Source organism: Rhinolophus hipposideros (genome assembly GCF_964194185.1).
Source record: "Rhinolophus hipposideros genome assembly, chromosome: 14".
NCBI lineage: Eukaryota > Metazoa > Chordata > Mammalia > Chiroptera > Rhinolophidae > Rhinolophus > Rhinolophus hipposideros.
The window spans coordinates 23,952,649-23,979,393 of NC_138060.1; the positions used below are offsets into that span (position 1 = coordinate 23,952,649).

The window sequence follows — 26,745 nt, forward strand, 5'->3', positions numbered from 1 at the left end:
CTGCCAAAGCCCAGACCTTCTCCCTGTGCTCTGGGTCCCACCTCGGGGGCTCTGTTCCTGCAAGTGCCTTCCCTCTCTCGAGCATCACCAATCTCCTCCCTTCCAGATCATTTCCATCAGCATTCAAACATGTTCTGGATATGTATCACCTAGCTTTTCAACCTCCCCGGCCCCCATGTCACCAACTACACCCCCCATTTCTCCGCTTCCCTTTTACAGCAGAACTTCCTGAAGGAGCTGTCCAGAGTCACCACAGGTCCTCCCCTCTCCTCACTGCAGTTGGCATCTGTCCTCACCACTCCACAGAGACTCCTCTGTGTGGCTGAATCCAGTGTCTTCTCTGCTCTTATCTGACTTCTCAGCACCCGTCAACTCAGTTCATTGCTCTCTTCTTCGTATAAAGCTTCCTCCTCTTGATTGTCATGGCTCCACACTTTCCAGGTATCCTTCCTGCCCTACAGGCTGTTCCCCAGTTTCTCTTGCCATCCCTTTCTCATCTGCCCAATCTCTAACCTCCAAATGTTGGAATGTCCCCAGGTGCAAACCCACATCTCCTCTTTCTGTGAACTGTCATAAGTGATCTCAAACGTTTACTGAGGACCTCCTAATCTTATCTCCAGATCGTAACATTGCCCTGGAATTCCAGAATATCCACGCTCCTCTTTTTTCAGTTTTATCAGCTGTACTGAGGTATAATTTACATATCATAAAATTCACCAATTTAAAATATATAATTCAAGGATTTTTAGTTACTATTCAAAATTGTGCAGCCGTCACCCACAATTAAGTTTTAGAACATTTCCATTGCACAAGAAAGACACCTTGTGCCAAATGACAGTGCCTCCCTCTTCCCACCTTAAGCCCCTGGAAATCACTAATCCACTCCCTGTCTCTATAGATCTGCTTATTCTAGATGTTTCCTAAAAGTGGACTCATACAGTCTGTGGTCTTTTGCATTTGGCTTCTTTCACTTGGCATAACGCTTTGGAAGTCCATCCATAGAGCAATGATTTAGTACTTCAGTCCATTTACAGAGCAGTGGAGAACTTCAAGGTCAGAGCTGTCTAACGGAAATACAATGCAAGCCACAATTTCTAGTAGCCACGTTACAAACAGTAAAAGAAACAGGTGAGATTAATTTTAATACTATATTGTATTTAAGCTGATATATCAAAAATATTATCATTTCAATATATATATCAATATAAAAATTAATAAGATACTTTGTATACTTTTGGGGGGAACTAACTCGGAAATCTGGTATTCATTTCATACACCTCAATTCAGACTAGCCATGCTTCCAGTGCTCAATAGCCACATGTGGCTGGTGGCCACCGTATTGGAGAGCAGAGCTCTAGATGCTAGAATCCCATCCAGCATTCATATAAAGGCACTTTTTAGAAGAAAAAGCAAAACATTTATTTTCTCTACAGAAAACAATGGCTGAATGAACTGAGGGCAGGAAGAGAGTAATAGAATTCTGAACCTAAAACTTGGAGTGAATGAGCAAACAATTTAATTCCTGACCAAAGCCACAAGCTGTTGCAAGAGTGACTGCAGTCGGTTGTATTGGAGTCAAAGACCAAAGCAGGAAAGGAGAAAAGTTAGTTAAAACTAACTTCTGCTTCATTTGACTGTGTATCTGGGGTCTGGGGCAAATTCCTACCAGACACCAATTTGAGGTAAATTTTCACGTAGCCCCAACACCCTGAGTTACAGCTGCTGGCAACCCACGGGAGGGGTGAGCCCGTGGCCTGCACTGAGTATAATGCACACCATTCCCCTCAGGGCTGCCGTCAGCTGTGCAGCTCTGACTCACAATGGTGACCTAGGAGGACTGCCTCTGCACATCCTCTTGTTCCAAACCGTCCCGTCTTCCATGTTTTCACTATGTCCAGGCACACCGCCCTCCTTTCAGTTTTGCATCAGCACATCCCTTCCCACCTTTGCCCATGCTGTGCCCTCTGCCCCAACTCTTCCCCCAGTTGTTCACGGGCTGACGCCTTCTCCTCTTCAGGCTCAGCTTAAATGGCACCCCCCCCAGAGGCCTTTCTGGTCACCCGATCTAAAGCAGGTACCCCCATCACTCCCCGAGCCCCACACACAATTGTTCTCTATCTCAGCCCGCTCATGGCACTTATCATGGTTATACTTCTCTATTTAGTAGTTTGTTTACTGTTTGAAGTGTCTCTTCTCTAAGAAGGCAGGAACTTTATCTGTCTTGTATACACTGTACCCCTAGTCCTGGCCAAGCACAGTGGACAGGTGAATGGACAGACGGGGCAGGCGAGGAAGAAGTGGGGAGGTAGGAATCAAAGGGTTTTGGTCCTGCAGTGACATGCCAGCACACGTGCGAGGCAGACTTCCCTCTGACCAGGAACCTAACCTATGCTTTTCAGCTCTAAAACACCTTCTACTCTCAATAACCCCATTACCAACATCTTTTTGAGTCTAGTCTCACCTTCTAACAAATACCAGAAATCAAAAAATGTTCTGCCCTTTCCATTGTGAGACCTGTTAGGATTAAAAATATATTTTATAGTTGGTGGCTCAGTCATTTTCTAGAAGGTCAGACTGTCTGGTCCTGGTGGACATTTTGCTCTGTAATGGGCTATTAAATCTTGGCCTGAAAAGGTTATGTCCCATCTCTTTTGTAGACAATACACTATTCCCCCTTGAGGGGCTTTAGTAAATTGAAAAATCACCCATAGCTCGAGTGTAAGCCCTGGAGCTTACAGACTACCCAGAGCAATAAAAAGGTCAGAGATCTCAGACTCAGAGATGATAATGGAAGAATTCTCTGGCCAATAAAACAATATAGCAACAGCCAAAGGCCTACAAGGATGGGAGCTCTTGTTCCCAAGATGTGGCAATGATATCACTGTAACAAAAATGCAATTTGAGGGGTATTGAGAAGCGTTTTGACTTGTGTACGTGGGGTTAGTCGTGTTCAAAGTGAAGGTGACCCAAAAGTTTTTGTTTCTTCTAACTTGTGGTTTCTTTCAGCATTGCTGGCAAGAGTACTTGAGAGAAATTGAGGCATTCAACATGATACTTTATTTCATTTAAAAAAAAACTTGTATCTTTTCGGTCAAAATATTCCACTTGGCCTCACATTTCTCACCTGTTTCCAAAACTTCCAGATTGTTCCTTGCCGTACGAAATAGCCCTCAGATGACATAAAAAGGCCATTGATGCAGGTATAACCCCACCCCGGCCCCGTTCTTAGAAGGGCTTTCTACTGAGTCAGCGTGCCCAGGTAAGGTGAATCATCTCTCAGCACTTGGAAGAATGAATGAGCCCAAATTCTGAAACCTCTTTGGCCTGCTCATTCCATGACCCCCTTGCCCAATGGGCAAGCATTTTATCAATCTAAATCAGTAAAAATTCTCCTGCTTGCAAATTCCCCCTTTTCACCCAAGGCCCTAAGAATCCACATATGCCTGTATCGTGCAGGGGACATACACAGATGACTAAAGAGTTGGTCTCAGTTTCAGTTTTTTCAGTAATTCCATAACTTGTTAAAGTATACCATACTAAGGTAAGATGTTAATAATAGGGGAAATTGGACTGAAGTACTCGGGAGCTCTGCACTACCTTTGCAACATTTCCGTAAATCTAAAACTAATCTAAAACAAAAAGTTTACTAAAACATTTCTCCCAGAATTGACTAGTCTAACAAGACCCAAATCAGTATCAAAAGAAGCATACGGGGCTTTTCCATGGCTGGCTAACTAGAAAACAGGACTATGGCTATTCCAATGGCTCTTTCTTAGCAGCCCTTAGCTTTCTGAAGCTGCGTTTTCCTGCAGTTTTCGGTTGCTATTTAGCTCAGAACTCAGAAGAAGGACTGGTAAATCACATCTCAGAGCAAGGTGTAGCTGAGGGCTAAATCCACTTGGAAGACCAGATGGGTCAGGAGTTATGCCAACCAAAACTAATTATTATTATTTCATTAAAGCCATTCAGGGCAAGGCAGTCATAAAAGATTGCATCTGAGAATGCTCATGGAGAAGCTGGAGGGAAGCACTTTCTCATCTGGGATCTTACTCTTTAGAAGAACATCTAGTTTTCTAAATCCACGGCATCTGACTTTGAAATTATAAGTAGCCACCGACTCACAGGGGCCTGCCTTTTGTTACATGGCCCATGAGAAACAGCCCCCCAGCCCTCGGCCCGGTGACTATAAAAACCAGTCTTCCTCTTTAATGTTAGTCGTGGAGACTGCGCCAGTCACACACTCACCCGAACTCGTCTCTAGGACTTTCTGTCTCTTCCTTTTTGCTCCATTCTTGCAAAATGGTCCGCTCTTTGTTACCCACACTCCTGCATGGCCCCATGCACCTAGCCCAATACTGACATGTCAGGATAGGCAGAAAGTAGAGGGGTGGGGGCAAATGAAGAAGAAAAGGCTAGTTGCGACTCACTCTTCTCCACTGTGACCCCCCAGTCAATGAGTTGTGACAAATGTATATGCCCATGTACAACCATCACCCAAATCAGAACATAGAACTTTTCTATCTCCCCAAAGTTCCCTGGCTCTCACCAGCTAGAACACAGAAAACTAAAGTATGGTGATAGAGATCAGACCCGTGGTTGCTTGGGGTGGAGAATATGGGCACTGGCTGCCACGAGGCACAAGGGAACTTTGGGGGTGATGGAGACGTTCTATATCTTGACAGGAGTGGTTATTATTCCTGGGTGCATACGTTCATCAAGACTGGTTTCTACACATAATGTGGGTGCATTTTATTGTACGCAAGTTATACATGTCAATGAAATTGACTGAAAATTTTCCATTGGTATTAGTTGTCAAGCCCTAGCTATTCATCGTCTGTGAAGCTTTTCCGGCGCTCCTGGGCCCGTGGTGATCCCTTCCTCTCCTGACTCACAGCCCTCAGAGTGTGCCCTATGCATTCGGTAGTTCATCCAGTACTTCTGTGCGACAATGCTATCGTTACTCGGTTTTTGATGAATTCATGAATTGTTTCCCGGCTAGATGACACGTGCTTTGGGGCTGTTTCCTCTAATGCGCAGTGCTCACAAATGCCAAGCACCTGCAGATCCTGGCAGCCTGCTCGATAGTTGCCAAGTGGACAGTGTTAGGGAGATGTCGTGTGGCCAGAGCACAGCCATGGGCTGTGTACGCTAAGGGAGAAGACAGTGAAGGGTCCGAACACGCTCTGGGCACAAACACCTGACAGCCCGTGAACGCCAGTCCCATGCCCCACATAACTTATCCTGTAATGCTCTTCCTGCCCCCCAAATCTCCTGGGTGACCTCTAGGCCTGCCTTAAGCTGTCACCTCGGGATCGACTGGCATCGTCACCTTGGAAATTCCCTTCATCTCTCTCCTGTTGGCCCCCTATTTCCTGGGCCCCCATGCTTCCTTTCCTTTTGGCGGAGCACATCCTTCAGTCAGCAGCTCTTTCCAAACAGGACACAGAGTATATCTGAGTGCGGGGCTAATGGTGGGCTCCAAGCAGTGCCCAGCAGCTTCATAAACCCCAGGTTGGTCCTCCCCTCACAGCCTCCGCTCAGACCAAGTCCCAGGTGACCAGGACTTGCCATAAACCAAGCTTCGCCTTGCATCCCTAGTTCATGTTCCGGTGGCCTTTCCATTCAACATTCACTGAGTGACTCTGAATTGAGTGCTGACTGTGAGCCAGGCACTGTCCTAGGCACTGGGAATAAAGTGGTTCTAGGCACAAAACTAGCATGGAAGTCCCTGCTCTGGTTGAAGATACGATACTGTTCGGGATAGGGGCATCACCAAAGACAGTAGCCAAGTAAATAGTAATACACGGGATAATGTCACATGGTGATGAGTGAGATGAAGAAAATCAAACAGAGAGTGTTGGGACCGAGGTGGTGGTTCCTTGAGGTCAGGTGGCAAGGAGAACCTCACTGAGGACGTGCCATCCGAGCTGACAGTGGAAGGATAAGGAGCCATCTCGACAGAGCTCTGGGGTAAGGGCATTCTAGGCAGGGGGACAGTACGTGCAAAGGCCCTGGGACAGGAATAAGCTCAATGTGTTTTGGAGGGAAGAGAGGAGCTGAGTGTGGCTAGAGCGCAGTCAGGGAGTGGAGAATGTTAGATGATGAAGTCAGGGAAGTAGGTGGAGGTCAAGTAACACAAGGTCTCGTGTGCTCTGAGAGCAGTTGGCATTTTAGTCCAACCTTCACTGGAAGCCTTTGCATAGTTTAAAGCCTAGTCCTCAGACCCCTCAAGGACCAAACCCTGCCTTACACATGGATTTTCCTTCTTTGGACCTAGGATTCTGGGCAGGCACTCCAGTAGTATTCCTAACAAAGAATATCAGCTGAAATGCATCAGTGTGGACCCATGTCCCTGAATTCTCACCCCCTACTTATTGGGGACCCCTGTAGCACTCTGCCTTGGACCTTCCCCCACAACCGAAACCAACGTTTGTATTTCCCCCTATTTACTGCAACCAGGCCAGATCCCTCTCAGCATCTGTCCCAGGCCTATAGACTAGACTGCAGTCGCCTGCCCAGTCCTAGAAGGTGGTCCCAATGCCAGGCCTTGTTCTGCCAAGTGCCCGTGTCTCAAGCTGAAACAGCTCCACGGGGTACAACCAAACCCAGCGGGGAAGACAGCCCCTTCCCGCAGGCCTCCGCCACCTGACTCACCTTCGCCCAGGGTCTGCCTGAGTAAGTCGTGCTTGGCCTGCAGCTTAGTGATGAGGTTACTGCCGTTCACGTATTCTTTAAATTTCTGTAAGACACAAGGCACAAGGACATTACAGCTTGCAGGGCCACGTCCCCAATCTCTGCCTCTGGAATAGACCTCTGGGGCAGGAATGTCAAAGAGAGAATGCGGCATCCTCAAGGACCATGGCATAGGGAAAAGGGGGCCTCAGGAGCTGCCCCTTTGCTCTTCTCCATCAGATGCCCTGCTCTGCGGAGTGGCTGCCCAGTCCTAGGCGGGCTCCAGGCATTTCAGGTCAGTGTTGGGAATACAAAGAAAGCTCAGGAGGAATGGGAGCAGTAAAAGACGCTTCTGTCAGGTGACGACTGCAGCAGCTCTGGGCAGAGGGCTTCTTCAGTCATCAAAGCTCCACTGTGCTTTTGGGCCCAAAGCGATAAAGATGGAACCATCCCTGGGGGCACACAGCTGAGGCAAGAGTGCTTTATCAGATCTGTCAGAGAGCATTCTCAAAACAAGTCTTTCTTTCATCTGGCCCAGCTCTGGAACAAGAAGGGCTCTGCGGGCCCCTAGAGATATTCCTACTAAAAGAACCTCAACTGCCTTGGAGGATATGTTTTCTTCTTATTACAGACGAGACAGGTGAGGCTGGCACAGGCAAGTGATGTGCCCAAGGTCTCTGGGACCCCCAGGCTGCCTCTAGTTCAGGGGCTGGGCCAAGCACAAATGCACTTTGAAGCCGTGGGGAGGGTCAGGGCCCACCCAGAACAGAAATGCATGTACCTGCCCCAAGTTCAGTCAGGTCTCAGCCACGGCTCTACTGAGGTACACGTTTTCCTCGCCAATCCCCCGACCCCCTGAATCACCCAACCACAGGGCTGGAGCCCTCTCTGCTGGGGCGTGCCTTTGCTGGACATTTCTGGATCCCCAGTGCCTACAACTGAGCCTGGCATGTAGTAGGTGCTGAGAGATTTACCTAAATCCCTGACTTGGTGGGGCTGATGTGGCACCATGGAGATAGAGATAATAAGCTAGCAAAAAGAGTAATTAAAATACACAATTGCTCAGATGGTGATGAATGCTATGAATGAAAATAAGGCAAGAATGGGGGACTGGGAGTTGGAGCAGACCTCGCTGCAGAGTTGACATGTGAGCCATGGCCTGAAGGAGGTAAGGAAGGGGTCGTGTAGGTACGTGGGGGAAGGAGCATTCTAAGCTGACAGAATGGCAATTGCAAAAGCCCTGAGAATGAAGGCACAGAAATGGATGTGATTACCCCAAATCTGCTAGCTAGTTCTCACAAAGAAATCCATTCTATTGCCCAGCCAGATCGCTCAGAAAGGCGTGTAAAGGAGCACAGAAATGAGCCGCAGAGGCTCAGGGTGCCCAAATATGACCTGTGAAGGAGAGTCTAGAACATCACCATCTTCCTGTTGAAGACGGCTGCAGGGGCAAGGCCATGGGGTGGGGACTGACATGTGCACAGGTAAGACGGGTCACCTCACCCGGGCCCCACCTGGGTGGGTTTCTGGAACGACTGGGCTGGTGGGAGGTTGTGGTTTCCCTCTCCTCGGCCACTGTCCTTCTTAGCTCCTAGAACCTTGTCCCTGGGTCATTCACAGATACAGATTGTATCTGTAGAGCACATGACAGTTTTCAAACATGTTTATTTGGTCCTCAGCACAGTGTCGAGTGGCAAATGGTGGGAGCATTGTCACTCCCATTCTTCAGAGCTGTGGCCACTCAGTGTGGCCACTCGTGCAGGTGACTGAACATTTCTGCGCCTCCATGCCCTCTTCAGAGCAAAATGAGAGGAGACACACAATACAAGTGTGGTACAGGGACCAGCGGCTTCCTCCCAGCCGGGAGAGGATCAAAATGTAGATTCCTGCCCTGGAATACTGAGCATCTAACCCCTCCTTTTACATCTGAGGAGGACACCACAGAGGCCCAGAAGTGTTCACGTTTCCAGGGCCCCACGTTGGGGAGGGTGGTAGACGGGGCACCTATGTCATGAACGAGCTTTCCACATGAATCAAAATGATTCAAATGCATACTTCAGTTTGATAACAACTCACCTAGAGGCTCTCTCTGAATGCTCTCAATAGTAACGCCCCTGATTTTATCATGTGTTTAAGAATTCTCCATAAAAAACACAGCTGAGATATAAGTAGGTGTTTTCTCTACCCTGCCTCACTGCCCCGTAGCTCTAACCTCAAACATGTAACTCAAGCTTTGGTGGGTTATTCACTTATACCCCGGGGCTCTGGAGCCCAAAGCTTCACCCAGGCTTCTTGTTTGACCCATGAAGGAAAGAATGCCCTCAAATTATACTAATGACTGCATTAAAAGGAATTTTATGTCCTTAAAAATACTCCAAATATGGCACAACATCAAATCATGAGGTATACTAGCCAACCAGGTTGATAAATCAAATACAAGATTAAAACATAACATCGATGACCCTTAAGCATGGATATTGGTGAATTCCACTTTTTAATTTCAAGCAGGTTGGATGTCCTTCTCTGCTTCTACCACCCAAAGTGCCTTATTTCTGCTGCCAGAGTGAATTAATAATCATACGTATTCTTCATTTATCTTTGGAACCGATACATTCTCTCTGCAAACACAGGAGGTCCCTAATGGAAGTGGTGAACCCCAGAAATTGTCATTGGCTGATTCACTAAGACTAGCTGTTTTCTTTCTTGAAAACAACAAAGTCAAAGAGTCCCAGTACGTGTCAACTACTGGTGTTCGACAAGGGATCTGACAAGGACAGTCACAAGATAGAGTGGGATGTGAGAATTGGGTGGGTTTGCAACTGGTTCAATGATCACCATCTGAAAGAGCTGATTAATGGGTCACTATCAGCCTAGGGGCGTGTTTTGAACAATTCTGTCTTTGGTCTTGCCCCTGGCATACCCATTATTATTATTATTATTTTATTAACAAACATTAAAGTATGGAAGCCACACTCACTGAATCTGCAGATGACACAGGGTCTGAAGAGACAGTGTGCATGTTGAACAACTGAGTCAGGACCTTGACAGTCTAAAGACATTAACTGAATCTAACAAGAGGAAATCTAACTGGTGATAAACATAAGGTCTACCCAAGACGTCACCTACACATCCTTTAGAAGGAGGGTGGCTTAGTTTAATGGCAGTGAGTAGGGAATAGAGGTTTAACTGGTACTAACTTAGCTTTCAAAAAAAAGGAGCAAGATCTTAGGACATATGAAAAGGAGCATAGCATCTACTGTGGAAGGAGGTGAGAGTTTAGTTCTATTCTGTGCTGGTCAGAACACTGCTGGGAGTCTCACTTCAGAAGAGGCATCGACAAATGGAATGTGTTCAGAGAGAGTCACTGGGATTCTGAGACCACTCAAAAGGAAAGCATATGAGGCAGGATTGAAAGAACCAAGTATGTTTAGTCTAGATGAATGAAAACCCAGCTCCCTGCAACCATGCCAAAGACTGTTCAGTAGAATTAGCCTCTCTTTGGTCGTCCCAGAGAACAGAATCAAGATCAAGGACCAGAAATCTTGGGGAAGCAGATTTTTGAACAGAACAGAAATAAGGGGAAATAGTATCATAGCCATAGGCAGCCACAAGCCAAACAAAAGGACTGTTAGGGGGAGGAGGGAGCTTTTCATCCTGGGGCTGTTCAAGCAGAGTCTGTATGACTTTTTAGCAGATTTATGGTTGAATGGAATCAAGCATCAGATGGGAGATTTAAGGTCCCTTACAAGCCCCAAATCTATGGTCACTAAAATATGTTGAACTACAGCCTCAATGCCCCTTATCCTTGTTCCTCCCTGTCTCTGGCCAAGTAGAATGTTAGCAAGGAATTTTACATGAAGGGCTGGCAACTCACCAGCAATTTGCATGGACCATGCAGGGCACTGTTTCCAAAGCCTGCACCTCAATTTGAGACATCACAACATGACAACCATTCACGAAACTTTAAGGTTGTTACATGGGGCTTGCACCTGGCTCGATTACCATTTTCTTTTCACCCTACTGAACTCTATGATTCGTGTTTTTTCCAGAACAGGAAAGTTGCAATAACCGCCAATTCAAGATCAATACCGATGTTTATCCACTGGAATTCGGTTTCTGCACTTCACAAAGCTAAGCCAGGCAAGTTAATTTGAGGACATTGGAAGAATTTTAGGTCTAACTGACCCACGTGGTTTCGCTGGCTCCCACTAACTTGGGCTGCTCCCCAAAAGTTAATACCAGTGGGTCAGCAGACAGCAGTTTCTGGGTCCAGGACGCCACTTACTGTAAAATAAAACATTTCTGTTTCCTGCTGGTTGGCTCTCCTTTTGGCAATGTTGATCTTGCTCATGTAGGTCTCAGAGGCGGCGGACTTCACAGACTCTGTAGACCGACTGTGTTGGAAAGCATCGGAGACGTCAAAATCCTCCACGGTCAGCATGTCCTGTAAGGTCTGCATGGTGGCGTCCAGGGTTTTCCTCACCTGGGGAAACAGCATATCGACAAAAACCCTTCAGCCTCAGAAGGCCTTTCACACCTCAAAGTCCTTTTCCTAAACGTCACTTTATGTCTACCACACACAGCCTCTAGGAGGCAGGCAGAATCCTACAGTGATAATCCCCATTATACGGATGTGCAATGTGAGGCCAGTTACCCGGCTGGGGTGTGAACCCAGGTTGCCCAATCTAGAGTCATTTTATTGGATTGCTTCTGCCAGAGAGAACCTTGAAGAATGTAGGATGAACAAAGAACTCAGGCTTCTAGGTTTGTTTCTCTGGACCTGGTTATATAGGCCCGAACTAGCTCCTCCAATGGGAGGCAGGTCCCTTGAGGAGAGACAATACTAGAAGTACTCTTGTTTCCCATCAGGGAGGGGACAACGTCTGGATAAAGTGAGCAGCCATCCTCAATGAATGAACTCTCCAGCTATCTGCTACTGGAGACCTATCAAAAGCCTGACAGAAAAGAGAAACTCAAGGAAGACAGATGTTGAGACAGAGCTGTTTAGTCAGCTCTCCAGGACTCCAGCTTCTCTCCTGGAATCAAGTGGGAAGGCTACACATGCAAGGCACACGAGCTCCCACCTCACAATATGCTCCCACCTCACAATATGCTCCCACCTCACAACATATATCCCTTCGCTGACTTGTGCCCAAATGGCGGACCTGACACTCTGATGGAGCGTCATTCCAAAAACAGTCCCAGGAGAAACTGCACCTACATTCATCATTAAATTATTGTTGCTCAATGTCACTTTCTTGTTATACAGATCTCAGCTTAAATGTTGCCTCCTGGTGACATCAGGCCCTTCTGACTACCATTCGTAACTTAGTGCCTACCTGTCTGATACTTTGCATACTCACTCATTTATCAGTTTGTTTGCTTGTGTGTTTGGATTATTATCTTTCTTTTCTCACTAGAATATAAACTCCATGAGAGGAGGTCCTACATTGTCTTACTCACTTTACCTTGCATTTAGCACAATGTTCAGCACATAGTATGTGCTTAATAAATACTTGAACACATATTCATTGAATAAATACTTGTTGAATAAATAAATGAATGAATCATTTCTTCCTGACATCGCCTGACAGAAGCTCAGATTCAAAATCAAGCATTTCCATGGCCATGAACTCCCTAGATATGCAAAGGAACAGCGGCTTCATTCTCTCTGTGGCCCTGATTTCCAATTTAAATTCCATTAACATTATTATCCATATACTGTTCCATGTAAACAATTTAAAATGCTTCGGGGAAAGATGTAGGGCAAGAATAAATAATAATAAAAAAAACCACTGTTCATATCCTCTCTCTTCTCAGGTTTGACAAACAGATATATAATTTGTCTCCACATAACCTCCCCCGAGGGACTATTTTGATTCGTCATCATCCTGAACAACACTCCGTCTCACAGAGACACAGAGCAAAGCAGCTCTGTGCCCATGACAAGCGTCCAAGATGTGAAGACAGGAGCCATGACACCCCATCTCCAGCTGTGAATGCACTTCTCAATGATAAACCTGCCCGCGATCTTGGGTGACACTCCCCACATCCTGGCGTCCTCCAGTTGGTTCCTCCCTACATGAAGGCACCCAGACTGCAAGAGGATGTTTCCCATCTGTCTTCATCAGTCCACATCAGAACAGAGGTACCACAGGTGGTATTTCCATGCATACCCCCCCCAAGATAATCCTGTGCAACCAGGTGCATGGGAGGTGTGCTGGCCAAGGGAAGACAGAAGCTCCTTGGAGCTCAGAATCCATGACACATTTAGTGTGCCTTGGGTGGTTTATTTAATTGCATAATTTATTATTATTTCTGATGATAAAAATAATATAAACTCATTGCAGAAAATGGACAAAAGCACAAAGAAGAAAACAGAACCCACCTATAATCTACAACCCAGACACCACCACTATTAACTTTGAAGTAGTTCCTTCCAGTCTTTTTTCTCTGCCTGTGAATACACACAGATAAAGGTGCACATACTCTAGTGTACCCTAGTTAGGATAACAATGAACATGTAGTTTTACTTCCTCTTTTCCTTTAACTTGACACCTTGTGAGAATTCCCCTTTACCATTAAAGAGTCTTGGTGTGCACGATTTCAATGGTTGTATAAAGAATCTATCTTAGAGATGAACCCTAATTTCTTATGTATTCCATGGCGAAAGTAGACTCCCCAAAACAAGCCAGGCCTTTGTAAGAAAATCCCTTACAGGGCAGACGAGCTCACTCACCTCCTCATTCTCTATCTTGAGAGTGGCTAGTCTGGACTGCAGCTGGTGGTACCGCATGAGCAATTCTGTCTGGACGGGCTGCTGAGCGCTGACCTGGCACACCTGTAAAAATGACAGCCCCCACCTACAGTTGCCCAGTGCGGCGCTAGGGTGGGAGCTATCACTAATATCCACATCAAAAGCTGAGGAAACAGACTTAGAGGTTAAATGACCTCCCAAAGGTCACACAGCTTAGACCTGGTAATGCCAGATGGGTACCACCGGGGTCCACCCTCTGGATTGCAAGGTGTGGCCTCTCAGTCCTGGCACTCTTGAGGGTTTACTAAGAACTTTGACATAATCTTATTAACTGAGACTGTTAGTTCATCTCCAGGCAGGAAGTTGTGGTAAGAGATGCCAATGAGATGCTAACTGCCTAAGAGAAGCCAATAAAAAGAACAATGAATGGGGAACAATCAGCAAAGTGTCCCTGCTCCCCAGCAGGAAGATGCTTCGGAAAAGCAACCATGAGGCAGTGTCACTCTGGGGGACTTTCTTCCCCAGCAGGTTGACAGAGTGAGAAGTGGAGGAGCGGAAGAGTGGAGAAAAAGATTGTTCTCCCTACACCCATTCCACCACCCAGGGCTCTGTACCACTTGTGGGCTGGGCTACCTGGGGTGACCCAGCTAAGATCCTAACAGATAGCAGGGCCCCAGTATTTATTAGTTATTGCCACTAACTAGGCAACAACCCAAACTTGGCAGTCACCAGGGGTAAACCATGAGGTCAGAATTTTCAGGTCCAGATGATGGGCCAAAAGGGCGGGACAGAGGGATGAGGCAGGAGCTGCAGAAAGCCCTGCAAAAGGCCCGTCTTTTGCAAATGAAGAAAATGGGTAGAACCATCCGGAGGGTCCAGTGAGTGCTGTCTGCTAAGGAGCCGCCTTGCCCCTCCCTGCCAAGCAGGGGCAGCGGATGGCCCAGTTGTGCTCTCATGAGATCCAGGGGTTGGCGGGGTTTGGTACACTGTTGGTCCAGGTTCCCCCAACTCCCATGTGCATAGGTGGGATATGTCTAAGTGGAGAGAATGAGCCAGTAGGAACAAGTCCTGTGTACATATCCCGGAGGGGAGAGATGGCAGTGACGGGGACGCAGATATGACATCTGGTGGCTGTCCTCCATCAGTTTCAGGACTAGGGCTTGAGCCCTAGAGAGAGCAGGGAATGACACGGAAAAGCTCAAGGAGCTATTTGCATAAGGGATTTTGTGAAACTTGGGTAACTTGTGTCCTGCTTTGGGCCAATGACAAATGCCTTCTCCCAATCTTTTTCTCCGGAATAGAGCAAGGGTCTGAGTAGCACAAGCACTGAAGGGAGCTCAGTGGTGGTACACCTCCTTATTGGAGGGTGCTGGCCAGAGCGGCTGTGATGAGACCTGGCATCCCGTGATCCAAGGAAAGGCTGTGAGACGCCTGTGTGCAGACACGGGACTCTCTTGGGGTCTTCTAGACATAACTGGGAGGGTTTTCAAGGAGCACTGAGGTCCTGCAATTCTGCAGGTGGGAGACTGGAGCCAGCAAAGTTAGCGTATTAGTGGTACACTCCTTGGACCACGAACCTGACCCTAGACCTCTGAGATAAACATCTGGGGTGTGGAACGGGGACTGCCGTTCCCCTCCCACTGATGTTCTGGGAGCACATGGGAGAACAGATGGAAGCAGCCTGAAGCATGGACTCCTGGGGAAAACCTACCTCGTCCCCCATATGGGGCTGGAACTCAAACTTGAGTGGAGGACAGAAGACCTGGTTGCACATGTCCATGACAGTGTGCTTGTCACTTCGGGAATCCAGGTTGTCTACCGCGTTCTCGATGACATCTAGCCCCTCATGGCGAGACGTCTCCAGGTTGTACTCGGCGGAGAGGTAGGTCCGGAAGGTGCGGGCCAGGCTGGCATGAAAGCCCAAATCACAGCACTTGGAGAAGGACACACAACGGAAGGATACGGGTGAGGGCTGTGACGTGGAGGTGGGACCACCAGCATTTCCTTTCCCATCATGGTGACTCACGACTACTTCTCATTCCACAGTCACATCTTTCATCCTGGAGGCTCTTCTGCACTTCACACCTGCTGAATCACACCACACATTCCACACATTCCAAACCGGTCCCTTTGGAATCACACCACACAAATCACACCAAAGCCCCCAGAGGAGTTGGGGATTGCAGTTTGGGCAACAGCAAAGCTTCTCTCACCTTCCCAAATTCACCACCTTCTTTCTCCTCTCTAGGCCTTTTCACATGCATTCCCTCTGCCTCTCACCCCGGCCTAAATACTCTTTCTTCAGATTTCAGTTTAGAGGTCACTTCCACCAGGAAGTCTTCCTTGATGCTTTCCACACTCAGAGTTTACATCAGATGTCCAGCCTCTAAGGTTTCACATCTCCCTTCACCTCCCTCAGTGTAACACCTGCCACATGGCATTGCAAATGCCTGGTAACATGTCAGAGTTATGCATGTTAAGCTCCTAAGGGCAGACCCAAGGCTCTTGTCCACAGCAGAGCCTCGAGACGTAGAGCTAGTAGGTGCTCAATAAAAATTAGGTAAATAAAAAAGAATGAAAAGACTGGAAGGAGTGAAAATGAAAGTTGTAAGAAAGAGGAGGGGTCTGGTCTCAGGCGTGGGAAGGCACAAGCAGGGCCGAGCAGTTGCCTGTCCGGGAATGGCGATAATGGTCCCCCTGCAGCCTCCCTGCCGTCCTTAGAGGATACACCAGGGCCAGACGAAAAGGATCCATCTGCCAGTATGGAATCTTTATGGAGTATCTACTGAGCCAGATCCCTGTCTCTGGAGGAAGGGGAAGACATGAGAAGCAGTGCTAGCGGGAGCACAGGCAACAGAAGCTCTCCCCAGTGCCGCTGCTCAGTGTTCCTTCTCCAGGCCTGGCTGTCCCTGCAGCGCGTCCTACGCAGCTGGCACTCAGGAGTAGGTGTTCCAATCTCCTTTGGCTTAAACTGCCTGATTTCTCCTAAGATAACGTTCCCAAGTAAAGTTGATCTGTATACAGTTGACCTTTGAACAACACGGGTTTGAACTGTGCAGGTCCACTTATACATGGAGTTTTAAAAATAAATATACCGTCGGCCCTCTGTATCCCGGGTTTCGCATCCTCTGATTACACCAACCATAGTTTTGATCTGGGGTTGGGAATCTGTGTACCGGGAGGGCCACCTACATGCGTTGTTCTGCGCCATGTTGTACAGGGACTTGAGCACCTGTGGATTTTGGTATCCACAGGGGGTCCCGGAACCGGTCCCCTGCAGATGTTGAAGGATGAGTGTAGTTAAGTTTCGGGGGAGTCAAAAGTTACATGCGGATTTTCAACGGAGCATCGGGCTTGGCGGGGAATAAAGGGGGGTATCCGGTGCCCCTAACCCCTGCATTGTTCAAAGGTCAACTAATTCTGTCTCTCATGTGCCGTATGATTGGCAGACTCGACCTGGGGCCGCTGAACATACAAACATCTGTACCACCCTGGGAAATCCCTAGGGCATGGACGATCACACCTGTACCCCCAAACACAGCCAGGGAAGTGCATGCTGAATATATGACTGTCCAACCCAACTGTGCAGGGGCCGGCAGAGGCCCACTCCCACCCATGGAAGTAGAGACTCATCTCTCAGGCCCCACATGCTCACTGCCCTTCCCCTCCACCCTGGCATGTCAGCTAAGGACAAGGGCCAGCCCCTCCTTCAGGTGACGGTTCGAGCCGGCCTGGGTGTGGGGTCCTCTTCGGTCCCAGACCCCCCCTTGTGCTCACGTCAATGAGGTCAGAGACGTCATGGATGTAGTATTTGCTTATAGCCGCGTTGGTGGCCGCCAGATTCAGCAAGTAGTCATTCCGTGCCTTCGTGCACTTCAGCTTGTTCTCAGAATACTTTGCCTGCCTCTGGAGGAAGAAAAGAGGAGATGTGAGAGCTGAGCCATTAATGGCAGGGTTTGGGGATTTTCTTTACGCTCACTGCCTGCGATTTAATCCACCGCACACTTCTGGAATGCCTTACTCCATATGCTAGGGGAGTAAAATGTGGGCCCTATCCTCAAAAAGCTCACCTTACATTGCCTGTGTGCAGCCAACGACAGCACTATTGGGTAAGCAGCAGCCTTTTACTGGCCTCTACTAGAGCAGGGTGTCAATAAGAGCTCCTGAGGCCCCCAATCGGCAACTCCAGCAGCTGCCCCAACTGTGACAGTGGCCTGTGAAGGCCTCCCTGACCTTGCTCCATCCACCTCTTAAGCACCTCTTCCTTCAGGCTCCCTCTCATTGCCAGCCTCTTCTGCCCATCTTTTAAGAGGCCAAGTTCATTCCTGCCTCTAGGCCTTCAGACTAATGGTTCCCCTGCCTGGTAGGCCATCCTCCCAAGTCTTTGTGTGGCCTGGTCCTTCTTGTCAGTCAGGTCCTTACCAAAGGTCACACTGTGAGACTGGCCTCTCACGGCAGCCTTGGAATAAAATGTGTTGCCAGCATCTCCACTGCCTCTCCTCGACTTTCTATCTATCCCCTTGCCCGGCTCTATTTTTTCCATTTATTTAATCTTTATTCAATTTTTAGTGATTGTTTTTATTTTTAAGACTATTTTTTAGAGCAGTTTTCGGTTCACAGCAAAATTGCGAGGAAGGTACAGAGATTTCCCAGGTACCTTCTCGCTAACCCCTCTCCCACCGCCCCACACAGCCTCTCCATCACCAACGCCCCCCAGCAGAGTGGCACATTCGTTAACAATTATCACCCAGAGTCCGTCGTCTCCCTAGGGTTCACTGTTGGTGGGGTACATTCTATGGGTTTGGACAAATGTGTAACGACAGGTATCCATCATTACAGTCTCTCTCATACAGAGTATTTTCACTGCTCTGAAAACACACCGTGCTCTGCCTTTTTATCCTTCCCTCCCTCAACCCTGGCAACCTCTCATCTTTTTACTGTCTCCATAGTTTTGCCCTTTCCAGAATGTCATGTAGTTGGAATCATCCAGTATGTAGCCTTTTCAAACTGGCTTGTTTCACTTAGTAATATGCATTTTAAGGTCCCTACATGTCTTTCCATGGCTTGCCAGCTCACTTCTTTTTAGATCTTGAATATTTCGTCAATATTCCATGATCTGGATTTATCACCGTTTATTTATCCAATCACCTACTGAAGCAAATCTTGGTTGCTCTATTTTTCTTCAACTGCACTTTTCACCACCCCAAATTATAATTTTTTACCTCTGTGTATTTCCTGATTTTTAGTGTCCCCCACTAGAAAGTAGGCTCTATGAAGTCAGGGACTTAATCTGCCTTGTTCATTGCTGGACCTGTAGCACTTAGAACAGTCCCTGCACTTGATTTTCACTGGTTGTCTGGATGTGAGTGGTGGGGAGATGCAGAGTGGGGCAGCCCGAGAGGGGCCAGTATTGGCTAGGAGCCAGGCTGCCTCCCTGGGAAGCTGCTTCTGTGCTGAGCCAACTTGGCAGGAAGGAGTAAAGAGTTGGAGAGCTTCCCCTTGCCCCTTTCAGACTGATGAGTCCCACTGCTGGATGAAAGACAGCTCTCCTTAAAGAAACAGGGTTTCCTCCTTCACCTAGACCCTTAAACCTTCCTCATTCCAGATTGAGTTCTCCTAACATTTTAGGAGAGGTGTCCCCAGAGATCTCCTCTGACCGTTCTCCAGGGTCCAGTTATTCTGGGAATTTCCAGAAACAGACTCTGGCAGCTACATCCTGTACCAACCGACCTCCACAGAGAGTTCTGATACTCCTGACCCATTTCCAGGGGGCTGCTATGATCCCGAGACCATTTTCAGTCCTTCATGGACTCATACAATTTTATACCTGGGAAGGATAGTTTAATTCATCCATTTTATAGGTGAAGAAATGAGAACTGAAGAGAAGTAGCTTGTCCAAGACTCAGATGGCTAATTAACATACAACTCTGTACCAGAAATTAGTCTCCAGACTCCCAGCTATTACTCTCTCTACCCCTCTATATATCCCCCTATGTTGTAGTTCTATAATTCCCTGCCTGGTTATGTTATTTTCATTTCTTTATTTTTAGTATATTCACAGATTTGCACAACCATCACTACTATCTAAATTTAGAATATTTTCATCATCCCAAAAAGAAACCCTGCACCCATTAGTGGTCATTCCCCATTCTCCTCTGCCCCAGCCCCTGGCAACCACGAATCTGCTTTCTGTCTTTATGGATTTGTCTATTCTGGATATTTCATATCAATGGAATCCTACAATATGTGGCCTATTGTGACTGGCTTCTTTCACTTAGCCTACTGTTGCCAAAATTCATCCATGTTATAGCATGAATCAGTATTCCATTCCATTTTATGACTGAATAATATTTCATTGTGTGGCTAGACCACATTTTATTCATCTATTCATCACTTGACAGACATTTAGGTTGTTTGCACTTTTAGACTATTATGAATAATGTGCTATGAACATTTGTGTGCAACTTTCTGTGTGGATATATGTTTTAATTTTTCCTGAGTAGATACCTCGGAGTGGAATTGTTGAGTCACATGGTAACTTAGTCTATGTTTAACATTTTGTGGAACTCCAAAGTGGCTGAACCATTTTACACTCCCTCCAGCAGTGTAAGAAGATCCCACTTTCTCCACATCTCATTAATATCTGTCACTGTCTGCCTTTTTTTTTTTTTTATATCTTAGCCATCCTAGTGGGTATGAAGTGGTATCTCACTGTGGTTTTGATTTGCATTTTCTTAGTGACTAATGATGCTGAGCATCTTTTCATATACTTATTGGCCACTCATACATGTCCTTTGGAGAAATGTCTATTCAAATCCTCTGCCCATTTTTAATCGAGTCTCTGCCCGATTATTGTGAAGCCTCTTTTTCTTTGCCTTTGGAAATTACCCTGAAATCTTATTTTATTTGCCTCTGGTTATTTTTCCAACTTACCTAGGTCCTGTTGGATCTTGTTCCCACTCAATTTCCTATAATTTTTAAGAGCAGTAGGATCATATCATCATAGAATTCATCTCATAGGAGCCCAACTAAGCATCTAGCACAATGTTTGGCATATAGGAAGAGCTCGGCAAGTGTTTGCTGATTGCATGGAATAAATGAATGCAGAGAATTCAACAAGAAATCGCAGCCTTTTAAGAAGAAAGGAACCTTAGAAGTCACCTAGTCTAGGGTGACAAAACAGCAACATGTGCACTGCCCCCTTTAAATTCCCTGGCCATGGCAGACATCATTAATAGATCACAGTACTGGTTTTAGTTAGAGCCTGGAGAGGGCTCACCATCCTCAACACAGAGCTCTGGGCAGCCACTACCAATCGATCAGAGTTGATACAGAGGGGAGACTTATTTGCCATCCCTGCAGATTTTAAAACTGAAGTTCAGAGAGGTGTTGTAAATGTGGCATTTTCAAAACCTAGCCTGTCTGACTCCAAAACTAGCACTTTTTTTCACCAAGCTCTACTAAAGCACTTTCCAGCACCAATGCACAGTGATTCTAAATCACCCATCTTTGCCTTGGCAATGGCAATTTTGGAATGGTTCTTTACCGAGTTCCCAGGTGCTGGTTGGTAGCCCAGTGCTGCTCATTCTTTTGGGGACACACTCAGTCCCAACCAGCCCGCCACCACTCCAGCCTCCTAACTGAGCCCTGGAGGAAGTCCCCACCCCCACTAATGCTGGGTGACTCCTACTCATTGAAGAACGTGCTCATGGGGCATGAGTCTCATCATAGTTCAGCTCTCTTGTCAGCTGAGCGTCTCTCCCTGCCTGCTAACCCCAGCACCAGGCCAGGCTCCCAAGTGCTAGGGAGGGATGGCTAGCTCTGCCTCCTTCATGACACTGGCCTCCAAGAGAGCAGATGCTGGCAGCATTACTGTACCCTCACAACCCCCAGGGGGCAAAAGGGGAGGCCAAGGTTGTCGGGGAGCCTGGCCTCCCCTTCCTGCGCTCACTCGCCTTCTCCTTCATCTTCTCGATCTTCTTCACGGAGCTGCGACGCTGGGGCCGGTCCTCGTGCCGGAGCAGATTCATGCTGAGCTCTCCCGCCTTGTTGAACTGCTTCTCCTCCTGCTTCTCAGCCTCCTTCAGCTTGCTCTCTGCACTGATGCTCTCCGCGTGGTACATGTGGTAGGTTTTCATGACCTGGGGACACACGAGGAGCAAATCAGCCGCCTGGTAGGGCCCAGGAGGGGGGGCCCTGGTGCGCCCAGCCCCCTCCCAAGCTCCACATTGCACTCCGCTCGGCCCGCCCCCTTCCCACAGCACATTCTGAACTCGCACAGCTCTTTACTTTTGCACAGACTCATCATCATTGTTGTCATCACCATCGTTCAGTCCTTACTAAGTGCCAGGGATGGACTAGTAAGGAGGAAATTTACAAGGTGAGCCATAGCCCCGAGCATATGCGGGTCTCAGAGGTGATACGGCAAACTTGGCCCTTCCTTAACTGCCTTCTCCAGCCTGCCGACCATGACTCTGGTGTCCCACCCCACCAGGATCGCTGAGAAAGCCCCTCCCCAGGTACTCATGGGGCTTCTATGGGAACATCCTTCTTACTCATATACAAATTGTTTTCTCAGCTGTTTCCTTAAGTAAAATTGGCCTGCAAATGGCTCTGTCCCCAAAAGGAGTATTATTGAGTAACCTAACAGACATTGTATGCGCTCTGAAACAAACTCATCCTTGGCTATAAAATGAATTCCCATAAAGTAAACTGCACTTTGCTACTCTACTTCCATAATAAAAGTTGGATATCGTTATAACAAGGGAATTTTTGAGTGAGAGGAAATCTTAGATGAATTTTATAAATAGGGAAACTGAGGCCCAAAAGGGCAAAGTGGCTTATGCATGATCATACAGTATTATCAGCGTAGTCTCCAGACTTTACATCCGTGTGGCCAACTCCACAGTCAAGATATGTAATATTTCCATCCTACCAGAAAGATCCCTCGTGCCCCTCTGCCTTTGATCCTCACCCCTACCCCAATCCCAGGCAATCCCTGATTTGCTTTCTGTCACTGTACATTAATTTTGTGTGTTCTATAACTTCATATACATGGAACCATAGAGTATAAACTCTTTTGTGTCTGCCCTCTTTCACTCAGCACAATTTTTGAAAGATTCTCTCATGTTGTTGCATGTTATCATTTTTGTTTTTATTGCTCAGTAGTAGTCAATTGCACAGCTACCACAACTTCCTTATCTAGTCATAGGTTGATAGTTATTTGGGTTGTTTACAGCTTTGTAAAGCTGCTATGAATGTTCATGTACAATTCTTTGTATGGACATGTTTTCATATCTCTTAGGTAAACATCTAGCGGTAGAATGGAGAGTCATATGGTAAGTGTATATTTAGCCTAATTAGAAATCTAGTCTCTGACTTTTAATCCACTACTTTTTCTACCATATCATACTGTTTCCTTAACTTATTGCAATTTTCTCAGCAAATGTGAATACTCTTGGCATCCTTAGAGCAAGCTAGGAAGTCTCATACCAACAGTATTCTGTTTCCTAGCCCCCAACTAGAAATACACTTTTCCTTTGCAATATCAAGTTTATTATCATCTTTCTGTGCTAAGAAACATAAGAAATTTCTGGACTCTGTGGCTTCTGAGTTTTGTTCATTCTTTTCTTCTGTTGTTCAGATGACTACAGCAGCTAATAAAGCAGAAGCTTCTACCTGGGGAGGGGATGTGCTCCTGCCTAAACAGGCCCTTTAAAGTCAGGAACGTGGACAGAAATGCAGGCCCACATCATAACCTTATTCGTTCTTATTTAAAGTTGGATGAAGTGAGTTTATTAGAATGAGGAATTCTTCTGTGACTCTTATCGTTAAATCGCAGCATTGATCTGCTGTTCAGAGGTTCCGTTTGTCAGAGGTCCGGAGGCAGTGGGCCCAACAGCAATTGTAGAGTATGATTGGTAAGAATATAGACCTTGGTCACAAAGTCTGGGCCGATCCTGATGCTGCCACTTACCAGCTGTGTGGCCTTGGGCAAGTCGTGACCTTTCTGACCTTTCCGTCCTCCCTGTAAAATGGGGCTAATGGCACCTACCTCATAGGTTTGTCGGGAGAACTAAATGAGTTCATTTTTGTACAGTGCTGAAAACAATGCCTGCCACACAGCCAGAGCCATTTAGGCCATAGCTGCCACCATTACCACCATGACCATCCTCCCTGTTTGGGCTGAGGGTCTAAGAACTTCCAATTCACTTGACTTCAGGAAAATGTTTACAAACTCTAGAGAATATCAACTATTGTGAAAAAAAATTATTCTATACCATGTTTCTCCCTCCTTTCATGCTGAAAACCTCGTAAAATTGCAAAAATAATAAATTAATAAAAAATGCAATCAATTTCTCTTTGTGGGTCTTGGTGGGAAGAACTCTTCTCTGCATTCCACCCAATTTTGCTTCTTTGCAGTTGCCCTAAAACCTCCAGAGATCCGCTTCCTGCTGATTTCATCCACTCTTTATGCCAGTTCCACTAAGCTTATTTATAAACTCAAGGGACCAGGAATCGTGCCGCATCGATGCATTCTTGACATCTAGTGGCCAAAAGGAAGGACTGCAGGCTTATAGATAACCAAAGCAATTGCCTATTTTCAACCATCGTCTTTATGCCATGGCTCCAGGAAAACAATGCAGCTAAAAGTTGGGGATGCCTGCCGACGTCTGTCTACAGGGCCCCTACCTTTCCTGTTCTTGGAGCTTTTCTCTATCCTTCCACGTTCACGAACACCACTGGTTTCTTCGCTTCCCCACCATGCTGCTGCTGGTGCTCATTTCTGGACTCCGCCCTTTTCTGCATTCAGTCATTCCTGCTACATGCATTTTTTTCTAGTTCAGCTGTTAAGGTCTGCTCGTCTCACCACTAATCTATCTTCTGCACTGGGTAGTTCAGAGGAAGCGACGGCATTTCTACTTTCAGCTAGATCTTCCTGTCTAATCATCCATCCGTGCATCCATCTACTCACTCACGGACAGCACCCCTGCTGGGTGGGCTCAGCCTCTCACATTTTCCTTTGCCTAGATGTCTACTCCTCTTGAACCACAGAACACTTTTCCTGCTCTTCAACAAGCCAGACTTCCCAGTGCAGTCTCTGAACTGCATTTTTAAAATCCCATGTTTGGAGACGACAGCCCTGATGACGCTGGGGCCAAATGCTGTGTGATCCAATTGGTAATTCCTGATTCCAAGAATATCAATGAACTGGATCAGCCAGCGTGACTTATGTCCAACAGCTTCCATAAAGAATTTACCTGGGGACTGCTCTGGAGTGAGCCTAACTAACTATTTATACTTAAAGTCCTCTAGATACTTCCTTTATTTACCTGAAAAATAGGATTCAGCATGAAAGGCTCTTAGTTAAATAACCAAAACAATCGGCTCAATATTGCCAGTCCAGGATGTGGTAAATAATATTCAAACGTATCTATTACCTCACAGTTTGCAATCTCTCGTTTTATTATCCCCAAGGGACATTTCAGTTAATCCTTACCCCAGTCCTGGGAGGCAGTGTGACAACAATGACAACAATGAGAATAGTAGCTAATATTCACTAAGCATTTACTACCTGCCAGGCCTGTACATATGTAACTCCTTTATTTCTCACAAAAACCCTATGAGGTAGACACCATGTGATCCCTGCTTTACAGATGAGGAAACCACAAAACCACAGGGGCCCAGAAGATCTGGTTTTGAGACTCAACACTCCCACCCCTTGCTGAGTGACAGTGGCAGAGGCTGGTCCTCTCACCTGGTGAAGACCAGATGGGAGGTAGATAGGAAGACGCTCCATAAATTGCGACTGTGACAGCAGTGTTGGGCTGGGAAAGGAGCAGAGGCGGGTGCAGGAGTTTACCTGGGGCCAAGTCATTGTGACCTGGTCTCCAACCTGGGATCTCGGCAAGGCCCCTCAGAGGCCCTCACCTGGCTTTATGCCAGATGGGAGGTTCACTTTCCAGCCCTCCAGACCCTCCGAGGAGGCTCTCTCAGAACAAACCTAGCACCGGCTGAGAAACGCTGCGTTGGAACATGTAAGTTGACACCACTATTTTTGGACCCAGATCAGTTTCCTAGATGCTCAGAAGGTCCTCCAGAAATCTTGGTGTATGCACCTGTCATTGAAGGAAACTGAGGCCCAGAGATAGCAAGTGTATTGTCCAAAATCACATAGCAAGTCAGACAGCTGGACCTTCTGAGCTGTGGACATTGTCTTTTCTGGTAATCACACTGCCTTTTGCTAAGTACATTTTGCCTTTCGCATCTTCCCAAATCCTCAGATCGTGAAAACTGGAAAGTATTATCTGCACAGCCCTTCCGATGCTCATTTAAATGCAAAAGAAGGCAAAGGCAATCTGGACGTTGACAGCATCAATAAAGGGACACACTGGGGCGGGATAAGGATCAGTTGTTAGAACACAGGTTCTTAACAATGCAATTTCTGTGCGCTTCCTGTGTCTCACAGGTAGGGCCATCCCTGAGTAATATGTAGGTGAGACCCTAAGCCAATTCATGCCAAAGCATCCTTGAAGGAAAAGAGAAGTCCCTACATTTTAATCTGACCACCCACACACTGTGTGGCCTATGTTCTCCATAGAACTTATCATCACTCTTATTTATTAATTTTGCAGGTTTATAGACAGTCTCACCCCAATTAGAGTGCAAAGTCCCTGAGGGCCGAGACCTTTTTCGTGATCATATTCCCTGTCTTAGAGCAGAGACTGATACTCAGCAAGTATCCGGATTTGTTTGCATGAATGAATAACAGCTGGCTAGATGGATGGATGGATAGGTGGATGGATGGATGGATGGATGGATGGATGGATGGATGGATGGATGGGGGGGTGGATGGCTGAATGGAAGGGATGAAGAGAGGGGGGAATGGAGAATAAAATAGGGGAGGTACAGTTCTACTGCCTTTGATCTGATATAGTTAGGGATGGGGGCCAGCTATTCCTTCAGTCATTAAATTTTTATTGAACAGGTCATTATGCATTAGATACTATACTAGGAAACACTACACTATGGAAGGCAGATAGGGTTCTGCCCTTGCAAAATATATACTCTAGTAGGGACATAGGCAATTATACAAGTGATTACTACATGGTGTGATAAGTGCTATGATGAGGGGAGTACAAGGCACTAAATAAAGGAAGGCTTCTTAGAGGAAATGACATCTGAACTGAACCTTGAAGAAGAGGAGCTGTTAGCTGGGCGAACACGACATAGTGTAGGGGGTGGAGTTTGCCAGACAAAGGGAGCAGTATGAGTATTAAGCCCAGAAGGAGCAGAAGCCAAACAGGTTTGAGAAG

The 26,745-nt window shown here is 46.8% G+C and overlaps 1 protein-coding gene across 5 annotated transcripts in view; it reads right to left on the minus strand.

Annotated features, from left to right (window-relative positions):
- Nucleotides 1–26,745, minus strand: part of SRGAP3 (SLIT-ROBO Rho GTPase activating protein 3) — a 237,789-nt gene that overhangs the window by 56,007 nt on the left and 155,037 nt on the right. For all 5 annotated transcript variants that reach the window (XM_081071603.1, XM_081071599.1, XM_081071600.1 and 2 more), the window contains 6 exons: nt 21,385–21,570; nt 17,207–17,335; nt 15,141–15,362; nt 13,412–13,513; nt 10,958–11,155; nt 6,655–6,739 (listed from right to left, as the gene is read on the minus strand). In XM_081071603.1, the coding sequence (XP_080927729.1) occupies nt 6,655–6,739; nt 10,958–11,155; nt 13,412–13,513; nt 15,141–15,362; nt 17,207–17,335; nt 21,385–21,570 (922 nt within the window). The remainder of the gene's footprint in view (nt 1–6,654; nt 6,740–10,957; nt 11,156–13,411; nt 13,514–15,140; nt 15,363–17,206; nt 17,336–21,384; nt 21,571–26,745) is intronic.